General features: G+C 39.0%; 2 protein-coding genes across 5 annotated transcripts in view; one reads left to right on the forward strand and one right to left on the reverse strand.

The window, feature by feature from the left end:
• PIK3C2G (phosphatidylinositol-4-phosphate 3-kinase catalytic subunit type 2 gamma) overlaps positions 1-10,003 on the forward strand; it is a 197,216-nt gene extending 187,213 nt beyond the window's left edge. For all 4 annotated transcript variants that reach the window (XM_048302295.1, XM_048302298.1, XM_048302297.1 and 1 more), the window contains 2 exons: positions 3,049-3,174; positions 8,036-10,003. In XM_048302295.1, coding sequence (XP_048158252.1) covers positions 3,049-3,174; positions 8,036-8,188 — 279 coding nt within the window. In that variant the 3' untranslated portion in view covers positions 8,189-10,003. The remainder of the gene's footprint in view (positions 1-3,048; positions 3,175-8,035) is intronic.
• A 1,744-nt stretch (positions 10,004-11,747) lies between these two features.
• Positions 11,748-26,814, reverse strand: part of PLCZ1 (phospholipase C zeta 1) — a 46,398-nt gene continuing 31,331 nt past the window's right edge. Inside the window, exons 10-13 of the mRNA XM_048300584.1 lie at positions 19,941-20,113; positions 16,962-17,094; positions 15,258-15,407; positions 11,748-11,830 (exon numbers count right to left, since the gene is read on the reverse strand). Of these exons, the coding sequence (XP_048156541.1) occupies positions 11,748-11,830; positions 15,258-15,407; positions 16,962-17,094; positions 19,941-20,113 (539 nt within the window). The remainder of the gene's footprint in view (positions 11,831-15,257; positions 15,408-16,961; positions 17,095-19,940; positions 20,114-26,814) is intronic.

Below are 26,814 nucleotides of genomic sequence, written 5' to 3' on the forward strand. Positions count from 1 at the left end.
GACTATTATAGTCAAACTGCCATGATCACTCCTTGTTCCTGCTAGGAAGCATCTAGCAAAGTACAGCTCTTTCCATTGCAAGAAATCCTATGGTGAAGCAGGCTCTTCACAAGAAAAAAAATTCAGCTCTTGTGCCAATCAAAAGAGAAACCAGCATAAACTCATCATATGAGCTCCCCATACTCTGCTCTTGTAAGGCTGGGGCTGGTTTATACCTGCTCTTAATTTGTAGTTTTGAATTATTAGTGCGTGGCAGGGCAGAGTCTTTTTCACAGTTGAAGTCCTTCATTAGATGGATTGTGTCATGTCAGGAGTCAGGGGAGGGCAGCTGGAACGTGATCCGGCTGGAAGAGTGCTCAGCTGAAGCTTTTCTGATTGTTTGATGGCATAACAGTGCCACTGCAGATGGAGAATTGGGACAATAGTGGCATTTGGAGTGGCCTGTTTGCCTTTCCTCGGGAAGGGAGAATGAAGGGGGAAAATGTCACCTGTAAAGTGGGGGAGAAAAAACCAACAATCAGAACTACAATGTCTACTTGGAATTCAGGTGGCTGCACATCAAATTACCTCTAACAGTCTGACTGCTGATTGCTACTATTCATGAAAAGTGGCTTCATTTTAGTTCTGAAATATCCCAAAGTAAATGCTCTGTCCTTGAGTTTTCCCATCTGAATCACTAAAATATTCTCTTTTTTAATTTTCTCTCTTGACCCTCTCCTCCCACTCACCTCTTTCAACATGTATTTAGCTACATTCAGAGGGATAGTGAGGAAGTAGTTTTCAGTCCATCTCATATAGCCAAAACACTGCTGCAAAGTGCCTTTCTTGAATTTTGGGTGGAATCAGCTGACAGAGGAAGGTTAGTTGGCCGAAGGCAAGGTAACATGACAAAGAGCAGCTCAAAGGCATAGTGACAATTTCACCTGACTTCTTTTCAATTAATCACATCTGCTTCTGGACACCCTGTCCTGTTGAACAATCACACAGCAACCAGCTTGGATTCTTCCCCTGGCAGTTAAATGTCAGGCTGAGCCTGTTTCCAGTTCAGATAACGCTCCATGATCTGTGCCTTTGCTGCTTGAGGTGCTCAGTGAGGCGCAGCAGTTGTGACAATGCCTGGTCCTGCCTGGGCAGCTCAGAGGGGCAGCAGGACGGGACAGGTGCAGCCACATTACCTTTGGAGCCTGTCACCTCCCCCTGGTTCCTTTCTTTGTCTGAAACAACTAAAATCAGTTGACCTTCAAGTTACAGTGATGTTTACCTATTCATTGAGAAGGGAAGAGCTTGATTACACTTAGGATCCTGGTTGCTTGGACTGGAACTCAAGGCTGCATTTCATTCTCTCTCCTGATTTTTAAGAGCTGTTCAATTTACTGTTACTTGTAATCCTCAATTGAAGTTTTAGTACAGTCCTAGATCAGCAGAGATGGGCTTTCAAATGGACAGTGTAACTTATAAATCCTGCATTAACAATGTGGCACCCTGACCTAGGAAAATACCCATTAGCTCCATTGCCCTTTAATGGCTCTCTTATGTTGACCATTGAATCCCATCTATCTAAATCCCATGGGTATTTTAAATCAGATGTACTTTGGGGAACTTAGCAATAGAAATATTAATCACTCTCGTAGTGCTGACAATATGTAATGGTTTGAGTGGGGCATCCTTTGATGCTGTATGGTGTTAATGATAGCAGTAATGAGCTTTGCAGTTGACCGCATCATTTCCCTTGAAGGATCATTTCAGATAACAAAAACCAGAGGTTTGCAGTGCAAGAACTGGTTGTTGTTCACACAAGCACTGTTTTCCTGCCCAATAGAGAAGTTATTTATTGCTAGGAGACAGCAGTTTCTTCTATCCCAGGGATATGTTGTTGATAATGCTGTAGAAAGCCCCATATTTCCAGGCACATACTGTGAATAATCAAAATCTGAAAAATTACTTCATTCTGAGCCAGGTGTAAAATTAAAAATGGGAGATATAAATGCAAGTGCCTGTATAATCCTTTGGATTCATTGGTTCCAAATGTTTTAAGATCTCTTCTTTTTGCCTGTATTCTTATTTGCATCCTGTCACTGGATTGCCTGGGAGATGGCAGGTAAACTTCCTATCTAAAATGTTGATTATATGATTAAAATTACTGATATTTTGATACGCCCCATTTTGTGATTTCTGATTGTATACTGTGTAACCACCACAAGGGTTTGTGCTTAATTATAAGCCAAGCATTAAGTGATATGTGCTGGCAGGATGCCTGCTCCATAGTTTTTCATTATTATGTTTCTGTGTATTCTTTTGAAGCCTCAAGTAATACAATGTGTTTTCTGAGTAATTGTAATGCTGCTTTAGGAATTACTTTGCAGCTCCTCAGAAGTTATCAAAAAATTCTCCACCCACCAGCACTGGCTGATGACTGAGCCTGGTTAATAGATTTTCTCTGATCTCGAGTGGCTACCATATAAGATGGAATATCTGGAATATCGTTCAGTAACCTGAACTGGAAAATTAAAGAGAGATTGCAGCTGTGTGATGGGTGAGATTGGAAAGGCTGCTATAAGAATCCTGTTCTGCCCATATTGCTGCAGGAAATGCTCCTGGCTCTTCTATAGTAATATGCTTTATGAAACACCCTTAGAAACAGTTCTCCCCAATATCAGCACCGATATTTAGGGGTTAAAATCAATAGGAGCTTACTGTCTAAAATCCAGTTTCTATGCATTGGTCTGGAGAGTGGAAGGGCTGGACTTTGTATCAGATTAAGATGAGTAAGGGTAGATTGAGGCTTAAGGGTTTTTCCATCAGAATGAAAAATATTAAAGATAGACAATTTTACCTTTTCTTTGTATTAATTTTTATTTTCCTGATTCCATTTTAAGCTGAATTCTAATAATTCTTGTTATTCCGCAAGCACTCCAATTTAGCCCAGAGAATACTGAGAATGTAACGTGTTTCTGTGTCTGCTAAAAGCCCAGATTTCATTTGGTACTTTTTATTTGTTTTCTTTGCTAGAACATGGACATTCATATTTATGACCTTCTTGTATTCCAGCGCCTCCCAGATGGCTCTGCCCCAAGTGCACACGCTGAATTTTATCTTCTGCCAGATCCTTATGAGGTCAGTCGAAGGAAAACAAGAACAGCTCCAAAAGGCTCTGACCCTACTTACAATGAACTTGTGAGTACCGTTCACTTTCTTCCACCATTTCTTGTTTCATGGAATTACAGAATGGGTCAGGCTGGAAGGGCCCACCGTGGTCATCTGGTCCCACCTCCCTGCTCCAGCAGGGCCATCCCAGAGCACAAGGCACAGGATTGTGTCCAGATGGTTCTGGGATATCACCAGTGAGGGAGACTCCATAGCCTCTCTGGACAATTTGTTCAGTGCTCAGTCACTGCACAGGAAAGTTCTTCCTCATGTTCAGGTGAAACTTCCTGGGCATCAGTTTCTCCTGTTGGCTCTTGTCCTGTTGCTGGACCCCACAGAGCAGAGCCTGGTACATCCCCTTCCTGCAGACACTGACAGACATGGATGAGGTCCCCTCTCAGCTATCTCTTTTCCAGGATGAACAGGCCCAGCTCACTCAGCTTTTCCTCATGAGAGAGATGCTCCAGTCCCCTCATGACCTCCATAGCCCTTCACTGGACTCACTCCAGTGGTTCCCTGGTTTTCCTGATCAGTTGAGCCCAGAACTGGACACAGCACTCCAGATGTGCCTCACTAGCTGAGTAGAGAGGCAGGATCACCTCCCTCAACCTGCTGTCAGTGCTTTTCCTAATGCACCCCAGGATCCTTTCTTGGCCACAAGGACATACTGCTGGCTCATGGACACCCTGTAGTCCACCAGGACCCCCAGGTCCCTCTCCACAGAGCTGCCTCCCAGCAGGTCACCCACAACCCACGCAGGTGAAAATTGTTTGATTTGCTTTGCCCACTCTTGGAATAAAGTAACAATACAGCGTTTTTAGAGCTCTTGCAATGAGAATGATGAAAAAGCAGGAATGTATCATAAGCTGAACCACAAATGGGGACACGTGTCTGCTTTGCATCTATCTCAGAAGTGAAACAGTGTCTTTTATGTCCCACTCTTCAGGAAAGCAGTTGAATTTGTCACAGTGCTCTGTCTTAACCCATAACCACAGTTACACATTAGCCAAATGAGACCAAGCATCATTGCACCATAACCCAGGCAGTTCTCAAGGCAGAAATGCACAATACCATGAAAAGTATTAATTGAATGGATGCTGTTATTCAAATTAACATTTGAAAATTGGTTGTCACTGTCCTAAATGATAACACAAGAATAAATAGCCAGGTTCTACTCATGTTAAAATGCCATCAGTTCACAGCTATATATGATTATTTCACACACCACTGAAGTGCTCATGCCTCTGGGGTGAAAGGAAACATTTGTATGGAGAAACATTTACGGCGGAATGGGAAGTGGTATAAACTGTGTTCGTTTGTAAGGGCAGATGAGATTGAAACAGTAGGTGGGATTGGAGATTATAATTATTGCATGTAACAAATCTCCTAAAGATCTCAAAGCAATTTACAAATGCTCTTTCAGCAGGCTATAAAGTAGAAGGCATGGAAAATATTACCACTCCACCCTGTTTCATAGATAAGATATGATGAAGCTTAGGTTAGTCAGCAGAGTCTGAGTGCTTATCTCCTAGTTTCCCAGTCCTGGAGTTCTAATATTTCTCTTTTTCCACATCTGTTAATTACAAAAGTTGCCTGCTTACACTGATGACTTCCAGTGTTCTGTGAGAAGGCTCCCTGAGTAATATTGCTGCTCACAGCTGAGACAAATTTCCCTCTCTACAGTACTGCAATGGAATAACAAGGAACTAGGCTTTATTTTTTTTGTTCTTTCCTCCTTTTTTTGCAGAGTGAATCTAATTAATCTGTCTAAAGAAATTCCCTTACATTTGAAAGATATTTAAAACAAAGGAACATAATATGATTATACCATAACATTCATTGTAAGGTTTCCAAAATGGACAACAGATAAGAACCAGCCAGCAGCACTGGAAGACAACTATCTTTCGAATCCTTCTTAGATCCATTTAAATGCCAGGAAATCCAAAATCCGGTCTGCAGTCAGTCAGTAGTCACTGGGAGGAGATTTAATTGTGGTTAACGAGTATTCCACTGTCATTAAAAGAAATTCTGTGAAAACTTTAATGTCCTTAATCAAAACTGAGAGCCTTCTTCCCAGATGCTCAATCTTTTTCACTGGGAAGTGCTAATCACAGTGGGGACATATGGTTCCATTGAACTTGGCCATTTCCAACCCGATGCCTGTGCTTTAGCAGCTCTGCTCCTCCATATGTGATGTTATTCTGAATGCATTTTTTGTGCAAGCCTGGTAGACTGAGGCAGAAGCCGCCCCAGGGAAGAAAAACTACTAAAAATATAAGTCAGCTGTCTCTTAAGTTAGTTGCTGTCCAAAACACTGTGTACAGAAATGTAGTAGCCTTTTTTATGAGTTCATAAGTTTTTATTAAAGCCAAATGGCTGGAAGGAAGCTGTATATTAATTTCTTTCTTTGTTCCAGACTGAGAAAAATCTGAAATGTGCTTCTCTTGGGTATTTTTGATTTTAGTTTTGTACTTCTATTGCTTATGGCTGCCTACAGCAAATTATCAGCCTTGCAAAAGTGCTTTTTATGTTTGATTTTTACTCATGTGTGTGAGAGTGAAGATGTGAAAGTCCAGGAGGGCTGACAACAAAATGAGTTACAGAAAATGTTTTGGAGTTGCTTTTAGCAAACAAATCCTTCTTTTCTTTTGTGCCTGTATTTGGATTTTGGAATTTGTGGCATTCACAGTAGTTAATGTTATATTGCATTAAGAAATGGTGGTCGAGAAGAGGAACACAGAAAAATGGAACACAGTGTAAAGAGAAAATGAAGGCAGAGCAGCCCCAGCCCATCTGATGGGAGGGGAGGGGGGGAACTGCACCAGGAGCCATGGCCGCTCCCTCCAGCACCATGCATCAACGCTACCTTGAATTAATTACCAAATCTAGGAACTGTGCCATGGCTACCTAAGGAGAGGCAACTGTCCCTCATTTGTGATTAAAATGTCATTAGACTCCTGTAGGTCAACAGTGTTTCTCTTTTTGGAGCCAAGAATAGTTGAATTCCAGCCCTAACTGTCCCACTGATTTGCTCCATGGCCGCATATAACTCATCTCCATCTGATCTGTCTCTGTAAAAGTCAAGCAAATATTCTAACTGCACAATCATTTCAGGATTTAACTGCTCGCAAATTCTGGCAGGTGGCATTTTTTTTATCCACATCCTAATTCAGCCTTCTCCAGAACTTTCTTCTGTCCATACATCCTGATGATAATGTATACCTACCTCCAGCTGAATTTGCTATACCATTTTAGAAACAGTTTACTAGGATCATTTGAAAACCACCCACCCTGCACTGCAAAGGTCTGTCATTGCTCAAAGATTAAAGCCTCATTTTGGCCAAAGATTGAAAGTTCTTCATTACCCCAGTCCATTTTCTTAGCATTTACAGTTTCTATGTGTAGTTTTTGGTGATTTAAAGCAACAGCTGGTACCTTTAATGTATTGGCAAAGAAACAAGGCAGCTTTCTTTGGTAACATTAGCATTGCTTCAGTATCAGATCACAGGTTTACTCTAAGTTATATTATGCTTCCTGTACCTGTCCTTGCTTTTCAGAATTTCTTCATCATTTCACTTCTGTTTTGGTGGGGGAAAGAGAAGCTGTGGAATTTGTAATACACATACAATTTGGCAAAATAGGCATCGTAAACATCAAAACCAAAAAGCACCACATGCAACTTTCATGACAGCCATTCCAAACTACTATTTCCAAAGGCTTCAAAATAGAATAGGAAATGTAGGATAAGACTTTTCTCGGTGTCCTGTCTGTTGGTGCCTTCTGTGAGGGTCGCCTGGCGTCCTGGCCATTCCATGGTCCCTGTGAAATTCCTGCAGTAGCAAGGGGAAGTACAGAGAGGGCTCATCAGTTCAGCCCACAGATCCAAGCTAGAGGGGTTCAGTCTGCCTCTTCTTTTCCTCACCAGGGCCCTAGGCACAGCCTGAATTCAGATTCTTGGAAAATCCAAGCAGGCAAATGCCTTTTAGGCAGTTTCAGTTTCCTATTCTCCTGTAGTGAGGGAGTGTCACCAAGTTTGCTTTTTAAATAGCATAGAGATTAAAATTTAAAGCGTTTTTCCACTGCAACTAAAATAGCAAAAACTATTCCAGCCATACAAATTTTAGATGAAATGTACTTCTCTTAAGAGAGCTTACCTTTCAGCCCTGCACTATCTGAGAGCATTCCTTCACATTTTATCAGCCCACATGCAGTTCACTCAGCAGTTTTTGATTAATGCAGACACTGAAGCATGGGAGTATGTTCTGAGTGCAGCTTATTCTTGTTAGGCTGTTGCTTCAGATTGTTTGGGATCTTTTTTTAGTTCAGAAAATACACCGTTATCATTTCATACTAAATCCCTGTGAGTTCTCACAGTAATAAGGTAATTTAAAGGCTATTTTAAATTATAGGCCTTAGTAATTTTTAAAGACATGCTAAACTACTGTCTCATTTATTTTGAGAAGTATCAACAGCACTTCTGGAGTATCAGAAACATCTAAATTTAGTAAGTTCCACTTTCTAAACTGGATCCAATCTTTTCCACTTTTCACAGAGAAAATTATGAATACTGATTTTTTTTCTCTCAAGCATTGTGCAAGACAGGTTTCAAATTTATTTACAAATGGTAATCAGATCTCACAAGCCTAAGCCCATGATTCTAAGGTAGAATCTCTTTATATAAACTAGATGAGGTCAAACGTATTTCTGAGGTAAATTCACTAAGTTAGGTGAATTTGGCTCATGGTTAATAGTTTGCTATTCTGAATGGAAGTTTAAAGCAATTATCACAAAGTTGGATTAATCATCATCCTGAATGCTGCGTTGAAGTGCTTTGCTTGTCAAACAGATTAACAAATTTGTATGCTTTTTCTGTTTCACTATATATTTTCAGATTGTATATGACAAAGTCACAGAGCTCCAAGGCCGTGTACTGAAGCTTGTTGTGAAAAGCAAAGGAACATTTGTGGGAGCTGTTAACATTCAACTGAGCAGTGTCCGGTTAAATGAAGAAAAGTGGTACCCACTGGGAAACAGTGTAATTTAAATATTCTCCAAGATGATTCAATTATTTGCCCACTAATGTTTCTTTACCCCATTTCCCACGCTACATTTTGTCTCAGTTGCCCTTGAGAATAGGCAGTCATCTGCTGAGCACATATCTTCACATCTCTAACCATAAGGCTATTGTCTTAAAAGTGCTACCGTCTTCCTGCCACAGATTCCTGACAGTGAGTGTCTAAGGAATCACATGCCAAAGACTTGCAGCAACATGCAGAAAGTTCTTATGACAGCAATGAAGGGCTTGGTTTTGTTAATATTAAATAGTACTGTAAAAATACTGAATTCTGTACACATCAGTGTGTGGGGCCTCATTCTTTGCCCATTAATTCCCCTGACTGTGTTGAAACAATGCTGATAATGGTGTAATTTATCATCACTGCATGTGATGAGTTCACCAGAAAACCATGGGATGGTTCCCTGCCGATATATTTCAGATGTCCAGCAAATTTCACATTGAATCTTACCCAATCAATACTTTTTTTTTTTAAATCACTTTAAAAGTTTTGATACTATGTAACATTTAATCCAAGATATTGATTTGTCAATAAGATATGTCATTGTTTCTTTTATTCTGACATCCAAGAGCCAGATATAGCTGGTCATTTGTGTGCAGAGAGGAGGGAAAAGCTAATGTTCATGAATAAAGAGAACATACTGAATGTGGGCTTTCAGTGGGGGATTTATTTAAGGTCATGATACCACAGATATTTGTTCAGAAGTCTTCCCACATTGCAGTCCTATGCTGCGTAAGGGTTTCAAGTCAATACATGCATTGAATAGACCTCAGGGCTATAAAGTATGTGTTTATATATTAAATAATGAGTGGTTCCTTTGAGTTCAAAGATGTTAATTATGGGCTCTGTTTTTCTCTAATTTGAGGAAGCACTTAAGCACGTCTTTAAACATTTGGCATGTGAGCAGCCACAATGAATTGTCCATTATTGCCAGACTCTTGCACACACCCATTGACCATGTATATAAACCTTCCCAGGACCAGGGGCACATTTTTCAGGCACAGGAGATGTGTTGATTTGAGTGTGATCTGATCTGCTGCAAATTTTAAGTTACCATACAGTGGGCAGATCTGACATTTATCCTACCAGGTGGAAAAATCATCAACAGAGGGATAATAATCCCAGAAGTGAAGATAATTGCCTTCTTCTCCCAAAGGACCCTCACAAATCAGTCTTCAGAATATAAAGGTATATAAAGCTCCTGAAGTGGGACTAGGAGTGTTAGTTAGGAAATTAAATAAGCTGGAGTTTTTCTCAACATCAAACCAATGGCCTTGATCAGGTTTCATCTGAGAATATTTTCCCCAGTCAAACTGGTGTATTAAGCTCCTCCCCAGTAAGAGGATGTGAGGGGAACTCTGTTTGAATATTAATATTATTAGTCCATCCAGAGCTGTAAGAAACTGCAAAATATTTACCCCATGCAAGGGATATTGTCTGGCACACAGAATATTATCACTACAAAGATCAGGACGCCGAACATTTTATACTACAGGCTCTCCTGGGAAAGGAATCAAGTGCCTTGTCATTCAAGCACAGAAAACACATTGAGACCAGCTTACAAAGTTATCAAATTACCTGACCTTGCAGCTCAATAATGATTTTAGATTCTTCTTAGTCTGCTGTCTCAGTTTCCTTATTAAAACAATAATGCAATTTTTTAATAGTGTTATTTCTGTGACATTTTCTAACCCTTATTTACCACATGTCCGGATTTTCCATCTTAGAGCAACATGAAATGAAACAGCATTTGAATAGCAATAAATAAAAAGAGCATTATAATATCTTATCAGAATGGTCTGCAAACTTAAGCAATATTGTTTGATATTAAAGAAGGAAAGTTGTCAATATAACATCCTTTAAAAAAAAAAATCATACTTGAGTAACAAATCTGCCATGAGTTGTGTAGCTGTAGTCCTCTGGAAGGTCAACAAAACCTCAGGTCTGTAAGGAAGGTAGGAAAATTGTGTCTTATGGGCAAGATCTACTCTGATAGCTCTGTTAGGCAAGGAGTTGTCTTCATAGATCTTCAAACACATAATTAACCCTTGCCTTTTCTAAAATTCTCTAGTTCTCCTCAAAGTACAGTGTTTCCTACTTCCTGAGCTCCAGTAAGATGTATCCTGAGCTCCCTGCTCCTGAGAGGAACATGGTTCTTTACAAAGCAATCCATGAATATTTTATCTTGCTTCAGCAGCTGGAGGTTCAAGCCAAAGTGAAGGAAAAGTACCAATACTAGCATATGACTTTTTGTGATTTAACAGCTACTTTTTGTTCTCAAAACTATTTTTTCAGGTAAAAAAATTATGGTGGGCCCTAAAGAGGAACAGCCCAGTCAGAACCTGCTTTTTCCACAAATTTAAAGGGAACATTGTTTGTATAATTTTTCCTGTTCCCTTGAAAAGATACATTGGTAAAAAATTTTGTTCAATACAAATAAAAACATCAATGTAACAATGCTCACATTATAAAAATTAGCATGATCTCTTGTATGTATTGGACTATTATTCTCACGCAGTAATTAATCATTAATTTGAAATTATCTGCAAGTGACATTAACTGAATTTTAAAAATATCCAAAAAAGTTCAGGATTTATGAACAGTTTCTAAATAATCATAGAATAATAGAACTACAGAATGGCTTGAGTTGGAAGGGATCTTAAAGGTAATGTCATTTCAACCCCCTGCCATGGAGAGAGATACTTTGCAAGTTGCTCAGAGCCCAAATCAACTGGCCTTGAACACTTCCAGGGATATCAAGTCCACAACTTCTCTGGAAACCTGTGCCAGGGCCTCACCACCCTCACAGTAAAGAATTTCTTCCTAATACCTAATTGAACTTACTTTCTTTCAGTTTAAAGCCATCCACCCTTGTCCCATCACTACATGCTCTTCTACTGGAAGGTTTTATGAGGTCTCCCTGGAGCCTTTTCTTCTCTAGGCTGAACAACCCCAATTCTCTCAGCCTTTCCTCACAGCAGAGGTGCTCCACACCTCTGATCATTTTCGTGACCCTCCTCTGGACTCACTCCAAAAGATCAAAGTCTTTCTTTTGTCGGGTGTCCCTGAGCTGGATGCAACATTCTAGGTGGGATCTCCTGAGAGCAGAGTAGAAGGATAAAATCACCTCCCCTGATGCTGCTTTTGATAGCAAATGTGGGCTGTGTTTCCCCTCTTTCTATCAGTGGGAACTTCACTGGCCTGCCATGACTTCTCAAATATGATGGACAGTGCTTAGTCCAGTTCCCTCAGGACCTGTGGATGTATCTCATCAGGTCCCATGCACTTGTGCACGTTGAGGTTCCTTAGGTTTTCTCAAACCCATTCTCCTGCAGAAAAACAGCAGTAGGGCCAAGGTCAATAGCCCTTATTCAGGATACCCCTTACATAAAAGTCCAGCTGGCTTCATAAAATCATTGAGAATGTGCCACCCTGGGAATCAGGCCACTGGGCTGTTGCAAAGCCACTAACGCTACTTTATTGAAGAGGGGGGCAATCCCCCAGAACAATTTCTTCTGCAGAACATCATTAATAGTACCAGATGTGAGCAAACAGCGATGCAGATTCCAACTTGATGCCTTCTTTGGACAGCAGTGGAATGTTACGGTAACCTGTCAATATAATGACATCTTATTAGTGTATTAACCACAAGCACAAATATTATGATGGAGTGGTTTTATGATCATCTATGCAAACAAGGCATAATTTATGATTCTGTAAATAACTCATTAAAATAAAATGAAATTATACAGGACCCAAACACCATTTGTACTGTTTTTTCTCCTCTCTGTATATATAGTGTTTCAATTCTGGTATTTTTGGTCACAGAGTGAAAAGCTCCAGTGTTTTTCAGGATGTGGTATTTTTTTTAAAATGGAAGACTTTTAGCTCAGTGATATTTAAACATGGGCAAATCTTACATTGTAACATCCAAGGCTATGTGCTGCACACATTGCTCTGATAGCAAATGTAATAACTTGTGAATCAGCAGTGATAATGCCTACAGAATGGTGTTGCAGCAGCAGTGCACTGTCCAACTGAGGCAGAAAAAAGTGAAGTGTAAGACCTTCTACGATGACATCTTAAAAAGTTGATTTCATATGAGTAATTCACTTTATCAGAGATAAGTCATGCCGTCAGAAACTATGTGTTCATCTGGTCATTGAAGCATTTGGATGAGCCGTAGTTCTCACTTTAAACATAGTTCACTTACCCGCTTAGAAAACAAAACAATCTCCTCTTCAAAACACCAACCTGTATTGCTTTATATGACTAAATGTCCATTATTTCATAATAATAAACAATGTCATTTTTGATTTAAAAATGTTCTGTACTTTGTCAAGGTATGTGTAACTCCAGTTATTTAAGTAAGTCTCTGTTTTGTATAAGTATCTATGTTCTGAACTGCAGTTTTCAAAATCCCTCTTAGGTGTGTCTGGATGCCTTTGGAGTCTTTCAGACCCACATTTACCTGGGTTTGGAATTTCTTGCTTTGTTTTTTGCAGAATCATAGAATCTTTTTAATTGGAAAAGACCTCTAAGATCACTGAGTCCAGCCTTTGACTGATCACTTTGTGAAGCAGATCGTGGCACTAAGTGCCACATCCAGTTGTTTCTTGAACACCTTCAGGGACGGTGATTCCACCTCCTCTCTCAGCAGCCCTTTCTAATGCAGGACAACTCTCCCAGTAACAAAATTCTCCCTGCTGTCCAGCTGAACCTTCCCTGGCAAAGCTTGAGGCCATTTCCCCCTGTTCTGTCGTATCACACGAAAGTTCCCGTGCTATTTAAGGTTCAGATTCTGGGCAGCAGATATTAAAGCTGGTTTCACGCAATTTACATTTGAGATCAGTTTTTAAGGCAAGCACAAAGTATGTGGAAGGCTTGGTTGATTTCCTATACAAAGATACACTTCAAGGACTAAGATTAATTTCTAAAGACTTATGTTCTATCCCGTACCTACAGAATATTCTACAGAGTGTCCTGAGAGAAGTTAAACTTCCTTTCTTTATTGAAATTGCTCCAATTTGCATTAAATAATTAACTATTCATGGATCCCGTGATAAAAGAGGTAATAACTGATTTTCCATCCCGTGTTGCTATTCTCCATGGCAGATTCATTGGCACAGGGACTGTAACAGAGGACCCCCCTCTGCTTCGCCTTTTAACCACCCAGGTAGAGAATTTTTCTCAATTTCTGCCCCTCTGAGTATAGCTACATAATCACTACATGGAAAATCAAATTCTGCTACAGCTGGACAGCAAGCATCCCTCCCCAGTGGAGTCTACAAGTAGTTGGGAGGCTGGTGCTGGGGAAAGCAAGGCAGTGTGGATATAGATTTGAATCCTTTCAAAAGAAAATGCAGAGGAGGGAGGAAATGGCACAACTTTGTCCCACTGCCTGTCAAAGAAAATAAAAAGATGTAAGCACTGCTCAGCTTTTGGGAGCAACTTGCCCTCAGGGACACCTCGGGGCTATGAATCCTAGGGGCTAAGGGACTCTCCTGTAGTACAGATTAAAGCAGCTGGAGCTCTGAAGACTAAGACTGAAATCCTAGCTCACCCTTCAGCATTTTAGGCAGTTCTTCCCTTGTCTTCTTCTTGTGACTCCCTCTGGAAGAACATTATTTTCCCACTTCACTGCTTAGAGAGCCTGGGTACCTAAAGCAAAACCATCATTCCAGACCTAGTTTTAGAGGTCTCAATGTTAAGCATTGCAATAAATGCAGTAAATTTTGAAATTATTTATCACTTCACCTCTTAGAAGCATTTTATTTATGCATCTAGGAATCCTGATGGCTAATTACCTTTTTTTATGTTGTGTTAAGTGGGGATTGGGCCAATATGTTTGGCACTGTTTATAGTTTTTGTACCTAGACTCATTCCCTAGCATTTTTAATTACTCCACTGAAAATATTTCCTGGAAAATCTACTGCTCTTACTTTTCCAAAACATGACTCCCTCATTTGTGACCAAAATTAATTCTATAGAGACATTAAGCCACACTGAAAATTTGTGTATAAAAAAAGCCTCCACCAATAATTTTACAAGCCCATGTAAGCAGCAGTGCCTGATATTTAAATTTGTCTCAGACACTGTGAGTTGGTGGGTTGAGTTTTCTTTCATTATCCAAAAGTATACAAACAAAAAGGAAAGTAAAATGTTACCAGTGTAAAAATTTATGTTGTAGAAAAACAACTGAGCTCTAAGAGTAATGTCTTTGTTCTTGTATAACTCCTCAACCTCAACTAAGAATCACAAGCAGCTTTATGACTTTCAAACATGGGGGAGGAAAGCCATTTAAAATCCTGTTAAGCTTAATAAAAAAGGCACAGTGCCTGTTGCCAGCTCCAATGTTTTGCCTTCCCATCTTTATTCACTAATAAAAGCTGTTTGTTTTGTCAGAAATAGCTTTGGAAGGCCAGTGTAGTAAACAGCCATTTTACATAAGCCTTTCTCCTTGGCCTGTTGACTTCTGTGTTTGCCCTTTATGTGCAGCCTATTCATTACAAAGGTTCCAGGAACTCTACTGGCATAACAAAAGGAACTCTGGCAAGAAAAATGCCATAAATATTTTGCCTAATTTATAGCCTTTGTTCTCCACTCTGAAAAGTTGAAGATAGGTTACCTGAGGGATTTTTGGTGGTTTGTTTTGTTTTAATTTGGCTTGTATTGGGTTTTGAACCTATGTGAGTAGAAGGCGCACAAAACTGTTGCCTTCATAGCAACAGTCCTGACTAGTTTCACTTCTTGCAATGAATTAAAGTACCATCTGAGCAGTTTCCATCTAGAATGGAATACCGCAGTGGGAGTAATCAACTGCCGTTAATATTATTTTGATTTCAACATCATGGATTTGCATTCAGAGAATACAATTACTTCAAAAAACAGAGAGTGCCATTTATTCATATAGTTACACAATCATCCTTTAGAAAATAGGCATGACGCTGTACTCTCTCAATGCTACAGTCATAATAAAAGCCTGGAATGTTGCAGATTTTTTTAAGCTGTTATAGGTGGTTCACATAAGAGTATTACCTGTATTCAGGCTCATCACAGGTAAAGTGAATTGGCCAAGGAATTCATTGTTAACCAGAGAGACCTCATCCTCCACACAGAAGCGTATCATCGCCAGTTCTGGAACTTGGATGTTAAAAGAGAAAGTTTCGTTCCATTTAGGGCTCAAAGCTAATGGAAAGAGAAAAGAAACAGGATTAAAATATGATTTCTTTTGTTCTACTCAATAACTGAATTATTGTACCTGCTATCACTAGGCTGACTGGTAAAGAATTCATTCTTTTTCCCTAAATTTCTGGGCCCATTTAAATAAATAATGAGACTCCCACTGACTATAGTGGTACAAAAGCCTAAGACAGTTGGTGTCATACCTTAAAAGAGAGCAAAATGGGACAGGGATAGCCAGGCTAAGAACCTCTGATCAACCTAAATTTTTCTATAGCCATACCAGTTTCATGCTTTTACCAAAGTTTCTCCTTTCACAATGTTGGAAATAAATTCAGGTAGTAAAACCTGCACTTGACTAGAAACATGAAAAAGAGAATGTGGAACAGGAAGGGGTTGCTTCGTCTTCAGCAATGTTCATACAGAGGAAAGAAATTCAGGGGCTGATTAAAAACAGCAGCCATCTATAAAATAGAAAATGAAAGAATAGAAGACAGAGGTACAGATAAAGGGAGATCACAGGGAACTTGTAGTCTGAGACATCAAGAAGATCTATATGATAAAGATAAGGGGGTGCTCAAAGACAGCTACAACGAGTACACACTTCACCTGTCAAGCAATTAAGGGATTACTCCTACCAGAAACTTCAAAGGAGACAAGTGATGAGCTTACAGCAATTTCTTAAGAAAAAAAGTCTAAATTTACCGATTTGTGTACTGGTTTAAGCTGGGATAGGGTTAGTTTTCTTCATATCAACCTCTGTGGTGCTGCATTTTGGATTCTTGACCCAAACAGTGCTGATAACACACCAGTGTTTGAGCTGTTGCTGAACAGGGCTTACACAGTGTCGAGACATCTGTCTTTCTCACTCTGCAAAGCACCCTTCCCATCCCAATGAGGGGGCTGGGGGTACACAGGAAGCTGGGAGGAGACACAGGTGGGACAGCTGAGCCCAGCTGACCAAAGTGATTTTCCATAGCACATGGTGTCATGCTCACAGCTGGGGGAAAGGAGGAAGGGAGGGCATTCAGAGTCACAGCATTTGTCTTCCCAAGTAACTGCAACACTCAATAACAAAGCCTTGTTTTTCTGGGAATGGCTCTACACCTGTCTGCCCAGTGGTGAATGAATTCCTTATTTTGCTTTGCTTGTGTGTGCAGCTTTTGCTTTACCTATTAGACTGCCTTCCTCACAACCCAAGGGCTTTCTCATTTTGGCCCTTCCAGCACTCTCCCCATCAAACCAGGGGAAGAGCAGGCAAGCAGCTCTGTGGGGATAGCTGCTGTCCAGGATGAGCCCACAGCAGTGTGCAAAAAAACTTCCATCTTCCTTTAGAAAGGGAGAGTGCTCCCAGCTAGGAGTTTGTGCTTCCTTAATCTACCAGCCTAGAAAAATGGCACACAGCATGAACTTCAGCTACAGATTTTGTGCCAGAAGATCCTAGTCTAGAGAGAAATAATTGCATTTTCTATGACAACCCCTTGGGATGCAAAGTTGGTGATTCCTTATAAAATGTTGTAGTGCTTTGTTCACAGTCAAGAGAATCAGAGTGGTGCTCACCATTGCTTTTTACAACACTAGATTTCTTTCTTGCTTGATCCTCTGGTACACCAAAGATTTCTATCTGCACCTTAGGGTCAGCTTTGTTGGTCTTCGACAGGCTGCTGGGTGGTAACTGATGGCCACTGATCAGCTGGAAAATTAAAGTTGTACTGAAATAACTGTAAGAATGAGCTATTCACCAGAGCTGTATTGTAGCCATAATAGAAATAACTTTCAGAAGAAATTACTGTAAGTATATACCAGCCATAAACTGGAATACATATTAGACACCATGGAATCAAGAGTATGGTGCTTCCCATCTAATTTAATTTTTTGATAATTTTGCCCAGTCCAAACTGCCCTTGAATGGTTACAGGGATGGGACACATATGACCTGTCTGGCCTGCCTCTGCCAGTGTTTCACCACCCTCTTTATAAATATATATATATACTGATACCATGCTTTAAACAATAATATTCAGAGGTTTAATTCAATAGCTACACATAAAAAATATATTTTATTACCATGCAAAGAAACAATGTTGGAGGAATCGGTCTCCAGTGATTTTTGCTCTTTCTGCTGTCAAGCTCATGAATTCCAATCTGTGTGGAGTGGGTCAGCATCAAGACCCACAGTGGCATCAGCACTGTGCTACAGGGTATGTAGCAGACTGCCTCACCTGTGCTCCTTCTCTCGCACAGTTACACAAAAGCTCTTCATTTAGTAAGCTCCCTGATGTTTTCCTCCTTAATTTAGTTTGCTACCTGGAAATTTTGGCTCAGACTGCCCTGTAATCTGGCACCCAGCCTAAGAAAGGATTTATGAAAGTCACAACTTTGTCTGCTTTCTACCTATATTTCAGGACACCTAGGAAAGAGTAAACATCTGTACAGTAATCAGCTTTTTAGAAATCAGTGTATGGAATGTATTGAGAGAGATATGCAAGCCTGAAAGTGTAGGTGAAAGATATGACTCCTGATCCTGGTTTTAGGACTAAGCATCATAAGAGATTCTTATTCCCCTGTCAACCACCCAAAAACTCAAACCACACAAATTCCACTTTTTGCATAGGTGTTTTCCGTAACAGCTTGCTCCAAGGGAAGTTCTAGCCTGAAATATTGAAGAGGAGTGGCTTGGTGAACACTGATGTCCTTTCTTCCTAGGAAATAGCTACTACCTTCACCAGAAAGCTTTGCAGTTACTGATGGGCTGCCCACTAAGAACCTGGGAGATTCCTTGTCATGCCTTGAATGCCATGACAAAAATGCAGCCCTGCTGGCCAAGGCCTGCATGACCCATTGCTAGACCCAGTCTAAGTCTCCCCTGGGGTGGGAAAAAAGTGAGCTCTTTTAAGCACACTGACCCAAATCCATAAATCCAACCAATTTTTGAGACCCGAGGTGAAGCAGACATACAGAGAGTTGTAAAAATTGTTAGGCTGAGAAAACTCTTCGTGAAGCACCCTGAATATCTCTATTTCTGCTTCAAAGGCTCTATGCCTCTTGTTGATGGGAATTGTGGCACATCAGGTTAAGGATAATGAATTCAGTAATATCAGGCCCTATGTGATTTTTCTGTTCTTCATTCATTCATTCATTCATTCATTCAAAGAGATTTGACCCCTAGATGTTTTATATCTTTGCTCTCTGTTAAGCAATTTCTCCATTCATCAGGTTAGTAGCATTTTCAGCAGAAGCTGTTTTTCCTTTGACTTCTGCTCCCGATTCCTTTTGTCTTCAGCCACCGTTTCCTGGTTTTTGCTGCTGACTATGAGTCCCTCAGTCCTCAGCCCTCAGCCAGTGGGATGCCATTGCTTCTCTGCAGCCTGCACTACCCAGCCTGTAGTCTCAGTCTAAAGTCCTCAGTCTAAAACACTGCCTCTCTCTTCTCCAGCTTCTTCCAAACTCAGACACTTCCTTCACATTGACAATGATTTTGTCTGTCTCCTGCATTACAGTTTGGGGTTTCTCCTCATCCTAATTCCAGCTTCATACAAATTAGGGCTAAAATAACTGATGTATTTGAGTGGCTGCTTGAAATCATCCAGCAATGTCTATTCACAATTGGTATGCTTACTGTCAGGACACTAAAATGTTCTTGATTAGGTGCGTGCATTATGTAAGTATTTTATAATTGTCACTAACTATTGTTTTATCTCCACTATTTATTACTCTGAAAGAAACAAAATAGCAATTACACGCTAATTATATGCTAATTGAATAGCATTTATACAAGTGGTATTCTGTGTAATCAGAATTATTACTTTTTCATTGGAAAAAGGTAGTTTTCTAATTAGTGAACAATTATAATAAATCTACTTGACCTCAAAAAAAGGGCTTTTCTAACCATTTGTAAATGATACGTATTTCTAGTATTTTTAGGAAGTAAATCACATTATAATTTGGGAGAAGCAGAAATAATTCAAAGACTTATTTGAATTTCACACTTATAAATATCATTTTAGGATTATAAATAGTCTTTTATACATGCACAGGAAGATAATGAGACTTAAAAGAAGCATAAAGCTCCCTATCTTACCTTTAAACATTTCCATTTGTCAATTAACATTACAATAGTGCTCGTGATATTATTGATATTGAAAGAAATAACACCTAAAGTTCACATTTGACTTCTGTGTTTTCAGAGTTCAGTTTCCACAAGCACAATTGACCAGTAGCTTGGTCAGCTTCATTATTTATATTTCTCCATACAGCATCATGAAAAATCATGTATTTTTGCAGACTCTTAGAGGCTCTGAACCCCTACATATTTTTAGCAAACATAAGTTAACTACAGATGAGAAAGTACCCAAGCAGCAGTTGACACCATATGAAAGTTTTACCATCTTGTTGAAAATATAATTAAAGTTCCCAACAACCAAGAATGGGAACAAAATGAAAAAGAAACAAAAAACCAATAGATAACAATTACATCTGAACTACATAGCATTTGTTTTCCCATTTTTATGGAAAAAAGCAACACCTCAGTAATCTTACCCTTATTGACAGAGACATTGGTTTACTGTATCGTCCCACATTTTGGGGTGTAAATGTTGTATTGCGATCCCTCAAGAAATCAGGTTTCAGCACATAGCCACAGCCACCATTGTCCAGGAATTTTCCATCTTGCAATTCCATTTGTGTTCCCGGTGTTTGAAAGTTTAAGGCCACTGTAAAATTATATCAATATTGATTTTAGTGAATTAGGTTTGATAACATTTTATAAAACAAATAACAAAAAAAAAAAAAGCAAATGAGCTTAAGGTATGTCTATCTCTCAATTCATAGGTAAGATCCTGTTATTTCTCTTAAATTAAGTGATATTCAATAATGAATTATTCGTGCACAAAAGCAGTGCACTATTTAGAACTGCACCACATTTTAAGAATTACCCTATAGATCATTTTTACATTGCTGTATGTATTTACCCTTGTCTTTCTAAATTAGATCTTGGAGAATATGAAATGCGACATCCTTTTTCTCCGTAAGAACTAAATTCACGTCCCAGTTTCTCTACCGAGCAAAACCCTGCACCCCAAATCCGCTAACAAAGTTCTGGTGCAGAGTCAAAACCACAGGATTGTATCTAACCTTAGTTATGGTGCAGAATTCATCACAAAAACATCCCACCCAGAAGATCAAGAAGCATTATTATAATGTTAGAATATTCAGTACAAATATAAGTTTATAGAGGTAGAAGCAATTTTAAAAGTGTTCTTAAATTTATGTGAGCACATACTCTCTTGGAGATTAATCCTCCAGTACTGGTGATTATTGTAAGAATACACCTGATAGATTTTCCTTTCCTTGGCGGTTCACAACATTTTTGGTTTGCTGCAGCACCAATAATAAAATATCACACTTCTCATCAACAGGTTATTGTAATTCATGAGATAAAGCCAACACTGAAATAGACCCATTTAATGAAATTTTCCCCTATTCCAGTACATTGGAGCTTCCTGTCACATTCAAAATAGAAAATGCAGAAGTCAAATCAGCAATGAATTATGACCTTGTGAACCTATGACATGTGTTAAACAGAGAATGATAAAAAGTCATTTACTTAAAATGATGGTTCGGTAGGAATGAAAAAAGAAGACTTTCAGCAGTTCAAGTGAGTCCTCATAATAATTCATGAAGACGACCTTATTACATGTTCCTGTGAGATAATATGAATGTATTGAATGAACATTTGACACAATTCAAAAATCCTAATCTCAAGTGGAAAACACACAAAATTGTTCTCACTGCAAAAATTATTTGGTCCTTCACTGTTTTGATGATCCTTTTAATACATTCTTTAGCAAACGACACAAACAGGAATGAAGCAGCTGGTACAATGGACCTGGTATTTGCACTACACATGTTTTCAGTGGGGTTACTTCTGAAGAGCTCAAGCCTGGTTCCGTAGTCTCAAAACCAATTAATGGCTGGAATACATGAAGTGCTCCCAGAGTGCATCATCTATTTAATCTGAAAGGAATCCCATCTGTGCTAGCTGAGATTGCTCTGCATCATGAACCAACATGCAGTAAGTAGGAACGATTAGAAACCTTGTCTAGAAAATCCCCAAACAAACAAAACAAACCCAAAACAACGAAACACAACATGCACTCTTGCTTTGAACTAAATACTAATGTAGATGCAGACATGATTTTATATTAATATATGAAGGAAATTCGTTTTACCTTTAACAACAGAAATCAAACTTCAGGGCATCCATATTGCCCATTGCACACCGTTGCCTTTTTTAAACAGGGTAAGTATTCTCTTGGTATGGTTTTGGCAGTGGTTCACAATTTGTTTTTTATGACTCAACACATCATCCAGAAACAGTCCCAAATTTGGTGTTATATGATGCTAGTCATATTTTAATACACTGAATCAAGCTGTGCAGCGGATGCTACAAGAGCTGCAATGCTGAGGCCCCTGGAAGTCTGATCTACAGATAAGCCAGGATCTCTCAGTCCACAGGTGATTCCTAGGCCACGCTTTCAGAATGTGTGGGTTTAAAAGTGCAACTGAAATTAGGCACATCGAACAGTCAGCTTCAAATAGCTGCTTCCACATGATGAACCAAATTACATGATTGCACATAATGAGACTATTGCTAAATTTACCAAGCTTTATAGGCGACTGAGCAGGAAAATCTGGTGTAACAACAGCAACAAGCAAACGAGAATACTTTATATTTTATCATATTAGGAAAATTACTTTTGCAACACAAGTGAAGGGCACTGCTATTATGGGTTCATATCTTCAAACATCAGCACTGTTTTCACTTAATTTAATTTGACCTTAGAACAAGTTAAAAACACATGGAACAGTAGTTTTAATTTACCTACTGTTTTCTTGGTATTGCAAGTTTGAACACGATTAAGCAAATGTGAGATTTTGTGTCATATTCTCTGAGATGCAAACCTGTACTAAAACTGTTTGCAAGGTTCATAGCTGCTTGGGGCCTCCCAGGGCAATGCTTTATGGTGTACTGATGCACAGTTTTTCTTTTTAATCAGGTGCAGTTATGGCCCTAACACTTCTTGAGAAATGGCAAGGATCATAAACTAAAAGCTATGCCTAGCAGCATGGGCTTAGCAACACCTTCCTGCAAACAACACTGAATTTCTACCCAACATTTCATTTTAGCTTTGCTGAGTTCAAGAGCAGAACTGTCAATAACGTCCTTTGTAATGTTGTTTTATGAAACAGTATAAATTTAATGCATGTATGAAGAGAGATTTAAACTGACAGTTTCTTTTGGAAAGAAGCCCAAAAGTGCTTGCAATGAAACCATCTGAGCAGCACATTAACTTAATGTATGGTTTTCATGAGGAAGTAAAGCCATCTGAAGTTTAGCACTGTGTACATTAAACTTTCTCCTCAGTCCTTTCATTAAGCACCAAAAGCCTTTTAATATTGATATCAAAATCAAAACAGCACAGCAAAATGTGGGCTTGGGGGACAATCTGAGCAAAGGAATTCCTCGGTGTGATTCTGGCACTTGAAATAAATTTAAGTCTTCCTAGAACCATCAGGCTAAATCCCCTTCAGACCAGACTGTTTAATACTCAAATCATCTTGCAAAGTACCCAAGCTGCCATGGCTGTCCCAGTAAGCCCCAGATGTAAATAACTTCATACAGCAAATGGAAGTTAAGAAATAGCCTAGCTCCAAAAAATGAACCAATCCATAGTACACAGAGGAATTCTATTTTTGACCCCAAATCTCTGAATGGCAAGCAGTTAAATGAAGTCAGTCCCACAACTAATTGCAGAACTAAAGACATTCTATATATTCAAATTCAGCACCTCCCATAAGCACCACCATTCAAGAGATAATTGATTTATAGACTAAAAGCAAAAGTTTTTAAAACCAAAATGAGCACTGCGACTATGATTTGAAGGCAGTTGAGGAAAACTGCACATCTTTTGTCTGTGATCTTGTCTCTCAGTTAATATTCCTAGTGGGACTTTTAAATTGCCTTTTTTTTTTTTATTCCTTGCTTCCTGGTTCTATTAGCTATATTACAACCATAAGGTTTAATGTATTTTCTCCATTTAAATGGGAAGATTTTAAAATGGATAAGGACACATTTGTCACCAATTTTTCTTAAAATGAGTTACTTAATTGCATTTTATGCCATTTAAAAATGCATCTCAAAATATATGAATTTTATTCCATTTCAAAAAATATCCTATGCAAAAGGCGCTCAGTGCCAATGTTCCTATCTCCATGATTTACCTCACTCATTTGAATCTAAAGAGATATAATAGATCACACTTTTATCAGCCTTGGTGCCATCCTCTCAGCTCTTTCCAATTGTCTATGTTCTTAAAGTGGGCCATTCACGATGAATGCAACAAAAATCTATGCCTTAGATATTCAAAATCTGAGCTGAATTCCACACAGCCTGGGAAATACTATTGAAAACAGGACCATATCCTAATGCTCTGGTATGTTGCCATTGGTTATGAGATGATCAATGTGATTGGATTTGAGGACACTGCTTTCATTCCACATCAGCACTCCAAGCTGGGCATGGGCTGTCTAGCTTTTCTTCTCACATGCAGGTCACAGCTGCACTCAATCCGTCCCTGCCCAAATTTACAGAAATATTTCTGAAGTCCAAGAAAGACAGAGAGAGACCATTTACAAGGGCATGAGAGGACAAGGGGGAAGGGTTTCAAACTGAAAGAGAGTAAACCTGTGAATAGGTGAGATCCAACCCAAACTTTATGAACAAGGACCTTGGTCTACTAGAAAAAAAAATAAAGTATACAATGATTGATTCCACTAAAACACAAAGCAAGCCTATATGGACAGTATAATTTTTGCATACAAACTCTCACCTCCTTTCCTGGCAAAAAAAAAATTGGTCAAACTGTACGTATTTCTTTCCTCCCCTTACGTACTCCAAATTTTATTAAGTTTAATGATAATTTCTGGCTTTATTTTTCACCTACACATTTGAAATGGTTGTTTTTATTCTACAGAAAATTTATGAATGACTTACAACATGAGGGACTCTGCCCTAGGAAGAAGGACTGCTCCTCTGAGAACTGGGTAAATGCATAACTCTCTGTCATAACATGCTTAGACTGTGCAGTCAGTCTTTTTGTATTGTCTTTGGGCCAATTTAATACTGTTGCTCTAAAGACACTGCCATTAGAAATGTGAAGAATTCAGTCATACAGTTCATAATTTCTGACATTGTTCCTACTTAATTACAAGTAGTTCTACTGGAAAAAAGATGTCAGGTGATTAAGTCATCCATTGTCCAAGTATACCTGCAAGGGGTTTCAAGTAGGGATCCTCTCTTGTTCTCATGGGAAAAGTACCTAAAGCATTTCTGATAAATTATCAGATCTAAAAATCTAAATTGATTTTTGCCATCTACTTAATGTGTCAATCTAAAAGTTACACTCCACTGTAAGTCTGAGTGTCTTTTGGTTGTCATTTGACCAATTTTACACCTGAAAGTTTTCCAAAATAATTTTTAAAATTTTCTTGACTTGTGATTCTTGGCAGAACAGTGAATACTATCAGCTTCTCTTTCCTGTTTTAGTCTGAGTCATGGACAGGTTGTAGAACAAGATCAGCAAGGACTTCAGAAACAATGTGTTCCTGCAATTTTTTTTCCATCCTCCTTTAAAATTTATTAGACTTGACATAAATTATTTACTATTCTATTGGTTGTCTGCAGTGAAGACAACTGGAAAAACTGATAAAATGGAATTTCAATGTTTCTTTGCTTTTAAGTGAAAGTCCAGTATCTATTACACGCACCAAAAACTTCCTAAAAAGAAGCAGGTTACAGAGTAGCCCAAGGGCTTTGTCACAAACCTGGCAGCAGACACATTTCTGCAGAAGAAACATGAAACCTTCATTCAAAACAACTCCCAGCCTTTGGAGCCATTCCAAAGGAAAGCTGAGTGCATTTGGGGAGCTTCATATATTGAATCTTATTGTCCCGCCTATCTTGTAGATGCCTACACATGAATTAACTGTACCACCTCACTGTTTGTGAAGAGCAAATCAATGAAGTTCAAGGGACAACATGACAAAAAAATTACTCCTCCAGTTTTCACTTCCTAAGGAGGCATTTTTTGACTATTAAAGCCAGTAGAAGACAGCAATAATACAGCTATTGACCCAGAGCCCAAGCATGGTCAGATTTGAGTCATTTTGATTTGCACAGGTGAGGCAGACCAAGATTGAAATTAGTTGGTTCCTTTTCCCTTGGGTGCTTCAGAGGTTAAAATCAGAACTAGTCAGATAGCTCTTAATCACTCTTTTAATGCATTATTTTTTACCATATTTTGTCATATTATTGCACACAAGATTGAGCCACAAAACAGATGTGACAAAAATGCCACGCTGCATTTCAGTGTCACAGGCCAAAACAAAACCTACAGTAAGAAGAGATCTGTCATACAAGTAGAAATTTCACAGTAGCATATAAATTTTTATGCATACTCCAAAAAGCACATATGGGATCTTCTGGAATAAAATTCTGTACCTGCCACACTGTGGCTTTCTCCTGTAACTTATGACATGTTTTGGTCATTCCTGTAGCATGCTTTGATACATGGATAACACTTCCTACTGCATGGAAATGCCGTATTCAGAAGGATATTCAAGTCTTTCTATTTTTACTCTCACCAAGGCTTTCTTTTGTTTCATATTTTTTTCTGTTTTTCTCAGTCAATATAAAACAACTGATATCAATTTATTTAAATAACTGTCCTGAATTTTCTTTCCCTGCATAAATCTTTACATTTCATTTTACTTAGTAAATAAAAAGGAGATATGGATACACCAAACCAGTCCTTTCCAGTGCCTCACTGCAGTTGTATGCAGAAGGCATACTAATTTTCACAGACTATAGAAAGTGAGAGTTTTTCCTCCATAAGACCTCTTTTTTCACAAAACCTCCTGTTCTTATGAGTCTCAATTTTCAGAGAATGGACAGGGAGTGCACAGGGATATCCAAAAGCTATTTTGTGGAAACTCTGTACTTTTTACTGAGGTTTTTAACTTGCCTTCCTCTGGAAATTAGGTTTACACAATTACATGTCTCGTCCTCGGCCCCAACAAATCTTGAGCCTGTTGGACCGTTTCATCCTGCTTTAGCTGAGTGCCAGGCTGCTCCAAGTTAATACGTTCCAAGCAATTTAGAGAAAATTGCTGGCAAGGTACAGAAGACAGCACTGTTTTGGGTCAATCACTGAGGGAAGTGAAGGAATAACTCAGTTCTCATAATTACATGATGCAGAGGCCTGGCAGGCAGTATGATATGTAGGTTTGGACAAAACCTGATATATTTTCTTTGCCCAGCCAGAAAAGTTATGGGTGTTAAAGGAACTTAAAG

This window comes from Corvus hawaiiensis, chromosome 4 (assembly GCF_020740725.1).
Source record: "Corvus hawaiiensis isolate bCorHaw1 chromosome 4, bCorHaw1.pri.cur, whole genome shotgun sequence".
Taxonomy (NCBI): domain Eukaryota; kingdom Metazoa; phylum Chordata; class Aves; order Passeriformes; family Corvidae; genus Corvus; species Corvus hawaiiensis.